This window comes from Eschscholzia californica, unplaced genomic scaffold (genome assembly GCF_041429995.1).
Source record: "Eschscholzia californica isolate CP2 unplaced genomic scaffold, dmEscCali1.0.p SCAF_5, whole genome shotgun sequence".
Classification (NCBI taxonomy): Eukaryota; Viridiplantae; Streptophyta; class Magnoliopsida; order Ranunculales; family Papaveraceae; genus Eschscholzia; species Eschscholzia californica.
Genome location: NW_028238472.1, coordinates 32,216,405 through 32,226,146, shown reverse-complemented (window position 1 = coordinate 32,226,146; position 9,742 = coordinate 32,216,405). Strand labels below are relative to the sequence as shown.

The 9,742-nt window shown below is 36.9% G+C and overlaps 2 protein-coding genes across 2 annotated transcripts; one reads left to right on the top strand and one right to left on the bottom strand.

The window, feature by feature from the left end:
• The first annotated feature begins 986 nt into the window (after window positions 1-986).
• LOC147538634 (transcription factor bHLH121-like) lies at window positions 987-3,949 on the top strand. The gene is made up of 5 exons (XM_086639812.1): window positions 987-1,355; window positions 2,120-2,241; window positions 2,423-2,550; window positions 2,628-3,119; window positions 3,434-3,949. Exons 1-5 carry the CDS (start codon window positions 1,225-1,227, stop codon window positions 3,581-3,583), a joined length of 1,023 nt encoding a protein of 340 aa, XP_086495938.1. The 5' UTR covers window positions 987-1,224; the 3' UTR covers window positions 3,584-3,949.
• Window positions 3,950-4,383: 434 nt separating this feature from the next.
• LOC147538633 (calcium-dependent protein kinase 28-like) lies at window positions 4,384-9,459 on the bottom strand. Its single transcript, XM_086639811.1, has 12 exons — window positions 8,412-9,459; window positions 7,846-7,976; window positions 7,268-7,309; window positions 7,018-7,129; window positions 6,831-6,909; window positions 6,440-6,609; window positions 6,038-6,164; window positions 5,780-5,895; window positions 5,582-5,689; window positions 5,373-5,435; window positions 4,987-5,160; window positions 4,384-4,848 (listed from the first exon to the last, which is right to left on the bottom strand). Exons 1-12 carry the CDS (start codon window positions 8,811-8,813, stop codon window positions 4,684-4,686), a joined length of 1,689 nt encoding a protein of 562 aa, XP_086495937.1. The 5' UTR covers window positions 8,814-9,459; the 3' UTR covers window positions 4,384-4,683.
• Window positions 9,460-9,742: the final 283 nt, after the last annotated feature.

The following is a 9,742-nucleotide window of genomic DNA, read 5'->3' as shown; positions in this document are numbered from 1 at the left end:
ACCGTCCCTGCTGAAGACCTCATCCTTTTCGATGTCAACGAGGGGTGAATGTTTGCTTCGGGGTCATACTTGTTTCGTCTTCCTCTCCTTCAACTCTAGATTTATGCTTATTTACTTTGTCTGGCTCTTCCCCTACGCTTTGAGTATTCGTCTGTAGGACAACTCTCACATCAGACTTTTTTTTTCTCTTTCGGTTTCTAAGGTAATTTCTTCTATAATAAAATTATGCTATGCTTTTAACTTTGTTCTGCCTAATTATAATTTATTGCGTACTGGAACTTTACCTATTTATAAAATTCCCACTGAATGTACTTTATTTTTTTATCTTGAGTCTCGAGCTCTGACACCTATTCTACCTTTATCGGGATCCTCTATTCAACCCTGGGAGGACATATGGAACACAGATGCTAACACAAGTTGTGAGGAGTTAACAACAACATTAATATTAGCCGAACTATCACGACAATGTCTTGTGATTTGTGTCTTCGGAGCAGGACCTTCAGGTTTTTTTATATATAAAAGCATGGGGTTTGGGATCCTGTTCTCATAGAGCTTTTAGTGTCTGACGAATCAAGTCTCTGTTCGTGCCTAGCCGAGCAGGGTTGTGTTTGTGCCTAGCCGAGCAGGGTTGTGTTCGTGCCTAGCCGAGCAGGGTTGTGTCGTGCCTAGAACAAAATTTTGTTCGTGCCTAGAACAAGGTTTTGTTCGTGCCTAGCAGTGCATGCTTTCTTTATTTGATATCTAGGTAGCCGAACACACTTATGTCTCCAGAAGCAAGGACCATTCCCCTAGAAGCAATGACCATGTTCGACATCAATTTTCTTTTTGTAGGAAGATCTATATACACTACAAAATTTATCCTTTTTTTAATGTATCTATTTCATATAATGTGAAAGGCTCGTATAATGTATCTTTTCGCGCCCTATGGACCAAGCCCTAATCCGCTCTAGGCTTGAACACTGAACAACACGGACTAAGACCAGTCCGAAGGCCACGAGAAGAGCCAACAGGGAAGGCTAAGTCTGAGTAAAAAGGAGGGATGCCTTTAGAGGCAACCCCCTATTCTCTTCAATCTTTTTCGATATCTACGGACAACAGTAAGTGCATTATCCTCGTGGATAGCACGATTGACAACGACACCATAATTGGGTTGGGGGCGAAGGATATTTGATCGGAATTCTCGAAAACCCTAGATTTCTTTCCCCTTAATTTTTGAACATTTAGATGGATCAATGGAAATCAAGTGCTTTCTGTCAGTCTGTTCAATCAAATATCCCCGTTTCCGATCTTCATCAACCTCATCCTGATCTTTGCTTGCCTTCCAATCGATTACAAACCTCATTCCCTGAATCCAGGTTCATATTCACCGATTCTTCACTTTTAACTAGGTTTTGTAGTAGTTTGATTAATAATTTTGACCTAAATTGTTATTTTCTGGTTACTTCTGTCAAGTATTTGGTATTGATTTTGCCATTTCAACATATGTTTTTCACATTGTTAGCTATTTTGTTCTTCTTCTGACTCTTTTGATGTTATTTGTTGTTGGAAGGGTATATGTGATAGATATGGAGATTAGGGTTTTTAGGTTTATCAGTTGACTGCAGTAACTTGGGAAGTGGATTCTTGCCATTGTAGAGAATTAGGGCTTTAAGAGTCTAAAGACATTCTAGTTGAAATTTTAGTTAATGAGTACTACTTTTATTAATATTACTTCAATTAAGGTCTAGGCAGTTATTTGAATTTTGAATGACTTGAATAGCTAGCCTATCTTCACTGAATAACTTCGGCTTTTCTATTGCTGTTTGATCTGGAATTGCATGAACCAGACCAGCAAACCATAATGTTCATACTCTATATTGCTGAACTTGTGTGGGTATCTTACAGATTAGGTCATATTATTGAACCTAAGCAACCAGAAATTAAGTAGAACTTGGGCTGTCTATGGAAAATGCCAGATATTCGTGACATATCAATGAAGGGTTAAGATTATTACTAATCGCATGCATTAGGACTATTGATTGCTTTGCTTGAACTTGTTTGTATCGTGCACGTTCTTACTCTCAAGTTACTTTGTTTGCTGACAATTAATTATCAAGGGTTTTTTTTCCTCATTTTGTAGTCAAAGGCCGGAAGCTGAAGTCAAGGATTCCATTGCTGCAAGAAAAGTTCAGAAAGCTGACAGAGAAAAATTAAGGAGGGATCGACTCAATGAGCAGTTTTTGGAGCTCGGAAATGCACTTGGTAATAAGATGTATCTTGTTTTCTGGATATTTATGTGCTACTCCTATTGCAATATAGATATAATTCTTATGGATTTAGCACTTAAAGATTTGACTTATCAAATATTTACCAAAGATTTGATTTTTGATGTCTTATATGCCGGAGGATAACTTGATAGCTGATAGTGATTTTGAACTTGCAGATCCTGATAGGCCCAAAAATGACAAGGCAACCATTCTAGCTGACACAATCCAAGTCCTAAAAGATTTGACAGCTCAAGTTAACAAACTTAAAGAAGAATATTCAACACTTTCAGAAGAATCAAATGAGGTAACTGTGAGGAATAAAGTTAATTTCTAGGCGAAGTTTGTGTTCTATTTTGACAATTATTGTTGTTCACTGAACAGTTGACTCAGGAGAAGAACGAACTGAGAGAAGAAAAGGCATCTTTGAAATCTGATATTGACAATCTTAACATCCAATATCAGCAAAGACTGAGGGTTATGTTCCCTTGGGCTCCAATGGATCCTTCAGTTGTGATGGGCCCACATACATATCCATACCATGTACCAGTTCCTGTTCCTGCCGGCCCGATTCCTATGCACCCATCTCTTCAACCATTCCCCTTCTTTAGAAATCCGACTCCTGGTGCAATTCCAAATCCTTGTTCGACCTATGTCCCGTTCTCAGGCCCAGGTAATCCCCATATGGAACAACTATCCGCCCATTATGTTACGCCACATATGCAGCCAAGTAGTAGGTCACATACTTCAAGCAAGCAAGATTCGAAAAGCAAGTCATCTGATCGCCAAAGAGCCATCAATAATGAACAAAGTGACGATTCAAATGATGTGGCCACTGAGCTGGAACTTAAGACACCTGGATCTACCGCAGACCAGGTGAATTTCAACTTATTCTCTAGCCAAGTAGTTAGGACTGACCTATCCACCAGAGTAACTCATGGATCTGATCTGGATTGGGGTAGCCCAAGCCACTCAGACGCCGATCCCCTGCCCTAGTTAGTTGTTATGTTTGAGTCTTTGAGAACTCGGCCAAAGCGCTAGGCTCGGATTGGCAGCATTTGGGTTGACCCCTATTCGGTCCTCGAGCTGATTCCTCCCCCAACTGCAATAGTTCTCTAGCTAAATAGAAATAGTTTTATTACATGTAGAAGCAAATAAAGAAAATGTTGGATTAAACCAAATGTTTGCAGGAAGCTTCGTGTGCAGAAAGGAAAGGCAAGAAGTCACAAGCAAAAGAAAGGTGTGTTAGAGAGGAGAGCTGTTTGAGCAGGTATTCGTCTCGAGGTTTACAAGATAGCTCTTCCAATAGTGTTGGAGATGCTCCAAAATCTGATAACTAAGTAGTAATACTTCCCACATCCAAACTGATACTCTGATTCTCTCACGTGTTCTTTGTGTTCGCCGTCCTATTCTTCGGGTATTATTATCCTGGTTCTCGACATTGATTTCTGATCTACCTCCGTAGAAGGGTGCAAAACGTCTCAAATGTCGTAAAGGTATTGTCCAACATAATCAAATAATAACCATCTGATGTATTTTAATTTGTGGAAGAAAGAAAAATATCGGCAGTAATGTTGAACATAGTGTAATATATGAACGGTAATGAGATTAAGGGAGTTTGGTGGAATCACCATACTTTGAAATGTAATTGACAGAAAAGCATACAAGTGAATGAATAAAAGTTTAGTTTCTGTCTTGTGGTTTAATATTTTCTGTTTTAGTGAGCATGTTTTTATATTTTTATGTTAAAAGTGAAGAATATATTAGAGCCCTCTCTTTCTCTCAGTCACAATGCTAAACTCTGCTCCTTCTAGAATTACATTTCTTGGAACTGTAGAGGTCTAGGAAATAGGTTTACCTACAACTCTTGTGCAAAATTGATTTTTTGACAAAATCGGATTGTAAAAAGAGTCGAAAATAGTCTTGATGTCTGTTCTCAGAATCAACATTGATCTTACCATAATGCCACAAGGAGCGGAAGACTAGAAAAACTTGAGTGATTCTTTCTTACCGAAAAAAAAGTTTTATACGGAGGTTTAACCAATTTTCCGTAAAAAAAATTTTCTTAAATTGGAATTATATTTAGAACTCTGATCACTTGGAAGTATTTATGATCAAAATAGTAAAAGCAGTAACAGAATTGACCGACTAACATCTTTGCGTAAATAACTTATAAATCTTCTGTACAATACAAGGTAGAACAAATTTCATAAGAATCACCTATCGAAAAACTTTATCCTTTTGACGTAAATTGTTTTCAGGAGCTTGGTGTGATTTCCATCAAACAAATAGATTTCATTTTTCACCTTTGATCCCCTGAATCCGACCATAGGGGAAGCGGAACGAGATAAGATTGAGAGTGTATAGTTTCATTTCCTCTGCCGTTTTTTCTTCTCTATTATTTTTAATCTACTAATATATAACGGTCTACCAATACAATCTATAACTTACGAGAGTTTCTGAGACGGGGCGAATTTGGGACATTTCGTGAACTCATGCTTGCTGTTCTTAAAAGTCTTCTGAATTCCGGTAAACTTATCTTCCCATCTTTGTCGATATCTGCCTCTTCTAAAAGTGGGTCAATTGAGCCTTTAAGTCCAGTATGCTGCATAGAATAACAGGAAAGTTATTTTCAATATTCCCCATCATCAATCAAAAGGCAGGAAGCTCGGTTATATACTAACTATAGAGTAAAAGAAAATATCAAGCTATGTGTCTTAGAACTTAAAATAAGGACCCTAACCATCCTTAGTTCATCCGGTGTGATGAAACCATCTCGATCCACATCAAATTTCTCAAAAGCAAATTTAGATAGTGAATGCCATTTCTCCGAGTCGTGTTCTTCTAGCTGGTGTACATGTAGGGTAGCTGCAACAAATTCGGAGAAGTCCACAAGCCCATCTGTGTTGCTGTCAATCTGTTTCACATCCCCAAAACATTAACCACAAAGTTTCTAATTAATGTTTTCGAGTTTCATTTAGGCTCCATATTTTCTGAAGTACTACGAAAACTATTAAGAAAACAAAAACTCAGCAATGAATTATTAGAGTTTTTAGAGCAAATAAAGTACTACGAAAACTATTAAGAAAACAAAAACTCAGCAATGAATTATTAGGGAAAAATACGAACCGCTTGAAGAATCTCCGTAACGAGTGGCCCCTTCGTTTTCCAAGGAAGATCTTTTGCTAGGGCCTGCTTAGAAAACAGGAATAACCATGTAAAAATAAGGAAATTAAAATATAAAAGTTTTGAAGTTGTTGCTATTTCGTTGAACGAGAAAAAGTAAAAAGTAATAGTTGATAACCGAAAAAACAAGTGACAGGAATCAAGATGCATACATGTCTCATTTCTTCAAGACTAATAGACCCATTTTTATCTACATCGATAGCATCAAATTGATCCCGCAGATCAGCTATCTCATCTTCGTTAAGTGTACTCGCCAAGGCCTGCTTATAATACAGTACGAAATTGAAACTTAGAAGAAGTTTAACACATTGAATTCTAGAAATGGTCAAACCAAAGCCAAAATGACATACCCTGAGCGCGAATTGCTTTAAGCGACTATACTTCACAAATTGTCGCATGTTAGATAGTACAGATATATCGACAGGGATCTCAGAGGCATTTCCACCTTCTCTAACCCATGGGTGTGCTGAAAAATGATTTTCATAATGACAGGTAAGGTTATGTATATATATATATATATATATATATATATATATATTTGTGGTTGGAGCAATTCAAAGTGTTAATCAAGAGGGATAGAGAGATATGACAGAACATCAAATACATACACAAGGCCTGCGCAGCAGTCAATCTGGCACGAGGATCTTTCACTAATAATTTCTTGATGAAATCTTTCGCACTATTGCTAATACTTGGCCATGGCTTTCGACGAAAATCGGGCTTGTTCTTCATGACCTATTATAAATCATGGATGGAACATAAGAATTAGTGTATCATAAGCTGCATGAAAGCGTAAGGTAAGATGATAATTACAACATTCAACTATAGCGTTTCATGTTAAAATCCATAATCGGCCAATACTTAAGAATATCTTTGTATATCCATATCAATGCAGCCACTTTACAAGTTCATCCCTATTTTTCTACTTTTTTTTCTTTGTTGGTATTGTTTATGCAAATTTTTACTACCTAGAACGTCAAAAGAAGTTCAAAGTTGGGAATGTATCTTACCTCCTTAAATATACCATCTTCAGTCCTATCCCAAAATGGGCGCCTCCCACAGAGCAGAATATATGTAATTACACCGATACTCCATACATCCGATTGGGGCCCTGATCTACGTTTTAGTACCTCTGGTGCTACATAATAAGCACTTCCAACAATATCTTGAAATTTTTTTCCTGCATTTTGATCACAGCCATGAAAAACAAGAAAATGCTTAAGATATCTCTATTGAGCACAACCCAGCATACTAGAAGATTAGGACTTAGCTCACTTGTTTTAACGAATCTTGGCTTGGCAAACGTTGTTTTCTAAGAGATTATTGAATTGCAAAATCTAATTCAAAATCCGACTAACAAAACATTCAGTTCTTAAATCTCAGCAAAAGTTATCTACCAACCTGGCTTTATGAAGTCCGATAAACCAAAATCTGTGGCCTTCAGAGGTGAATCCAGTTTAGCCGACTTGAAAAGAAAATTCTACAAATGATCATATCCCCGAGTAAGAAACTGACACTAAGAAAAAGCATATTATTTCAAGCAGAAAAGACTTAGGATGTTCTAGGTTTTAGTTCAGTCGGACATTACCTCTGGTTTCATGTCACGGTGCACCAAACCATGTAAATGACATTCAGCTGCAACTTTGAGCATTTGCCTCACTATTATTGCTGCGTCTTTCTCAGTGTAACGACTGTTTTTTCTGTGTAAAGAGAATCCATTTTTCGGGTTAGTAGCATAAATATGACTATACCACTGGTACACGGATAATAAGAAAGTACAGTTTGAATTGACCTAAGATGACAAATGGAATTTACTCTGTAAAGTTGAGTAGTCTTACTTGGACAGTATCCGGTCAAGTAGTTCACCACCCTCGCACAACCTATATAACATAATACAGTAAGAAACCATATCTAAAAGGTGGTACCAATAGCATCACGAAGCACATTCTCGACAATTTCAAAGATAAAAATAGCTCAAAAACATCGGTGGGAAAAAGGTAAAACGAAAAACCAACCAAATAACCTAATTCGGAAATAAGGCTTAGTGCCATAAAACTTAGTTTCCCGTTTGCAAATTGCTACATAGAAATATTAGAAGACCGAGAATTATTTTTTTTTTCAACAAATTATTTGCTACGATTAAAACTTCAACAATGTTCCCAAAGGCTGAAGATTGCCCTTTTTTAGATTTAATGAATGTTATAGTTGATATTTTTGGTATAATGTACACATTTCATATCCAAATAACAAAGTAAACTAGAAAAATGCATGGTCTTTTACCATCGATTCTCAACTTTGACATGACTAAAAGTAGAAGAATCTGCGAATTAATCTCTTTCTTTATTATTTGATACAAGAGTTAGTGTAGTTTATATTTTAAAGCACTATCAGGCATTTGAAGCTATAAAATACTTACTCCATTACTATGTACACGTAAGAATCGTCTTCAAAGGCATCATGAAATTGAACCACATTTTCATGGCCTGTGAGAGCTTGCAATATTTTCACTTCTCGTTTAACATCTTCAACAGCGACTGGAAGAACCATCTGCGACAAAATAGATACTAGCATCAACATCTTAAGTGAATAAGTTATTCACATTCAAACAAAATTTACGTTAAAACATTCTTTCGAGTGAAGTTTAGGTCGGAAATCAGCCCTAATCTACTAACAACTACTACAAGTACCTTCTCTCATAGATTCCACAATTGTCCTATTAAAACCATGAGAAGTGATAAAATCCATTAATCAAATCTCTGAATCAACTTCAAACACCCAAATTTAATAAAAAATCTGAGCACTCAAATACTCAATTCCATGATTACCCACCATAACTGTTCATCCAATTTCAAGTTAAACAGATTCTAAAGGCCTAAATTTAACCAATCAAAACAAAAAATTCAAAAGCAAAAAATCACCCTTTAAATTCTAACAAACTCAGTTCAAGAAACAACAAGAACTAATATGGAATTAAGATAATACCTTGTTTTTATCAATCCTCTTGACAGCAACTCGATCTCCATTAATCTTATCAGTAGCAACAAAAGTGTAACCAAATTGCCCATGACCTAACAATTTCCCAATCATATATTTCTGATCAAAATCTTTATTATACCCAAAATCTGTTCGCTTCCCAAACGGTATAATTCCACTTGATTTCTTAGAATTTCCCCCTTTTTCCTTGTGTGGTTGTTGAGAGCGATTTTTATGGGTTTCATGGGGTTTCTGTTTATGGGTTTGTCGAGATGGGTTTTGTTGTGTTGTTGATGTAGAGGTTCGGGTATTCTCTTTCTGGTTCTTACTAATTGTGGTGGTGGTGGTGGCGCCGGCGCTGGCGTTGCTATTAGAACCACTGACTTTGGTGGTTGAAAGACAAAGACCCATGATTGGATTTGGACTGGATTAGATTGAATTGAGTTGAAATTTTAATCTTTCCTGAAAAAGAAGAATGTTCAAACCTTCACCCAAGTTTTAAGTTTCGATTTTTAGCAGAAATTTAGTAGATGGTATCTCAGAATTCACATAAATATGTAGGTAATCATTGTAAGGTGGTGGTGATCAGAATTTACTTTGATGAAGGTTTAAGGCAGGAAGAAGGAAAAAGAGAAGAAACAGCTTCTTTCTTAGTCAAACATGTAGACTGTTTTACTCACTCTCTCTCTCTCTTCAGTTAGGAGAGAGAAAAAAAGCTGCCCAAACTCTTTCTCACGGTCTCATCCCTGTGGGTGATTTAGCTAATCCACTTTGAATCAAATTTTAGAGGGCAATGGCAATCTAACATTAAGTTCAAAGATTTACTCCTTAATTTTCATCTTCACCGGACACGGAGCACCGCTTTCCTCAATTTTCATTTTCACCACCGTCTCCGACCACCACTTTGGATTCTCCCTCTCTCTCTCTCTCATTCGTCGTTCTATGTAAGGGAAGTGATGTAGACGCAACAGAAATTGAAAAGAAAATTAAAACATAAATGAAGAACTAATAAAATAAAGCGAAAAACGATAACTTGATTCATTATTTTCTGAAAAGTGAATAACATGACAGACTTGACTTCCTTTTATAGGAACTTAGACTCTTCTAGATAGACTCAAATTATGACTCCTAAGTAGGGTTGAGCAAAAACCGAACCAATTGGCCGAACCAAACCAAGTCGAACCGCACCAATCGATTTTTGGACCGCACCGATTACCGTTCGACTCGGTCCGGCCGAAAAACCGAACAACCTAAAATCGGTCTGGTTTGGCCTCGACTTGAGTTTCTAGAAACCGCCCAAACCGAACCGACCGAACTCTAAGGAAAAATGAAATAATAAT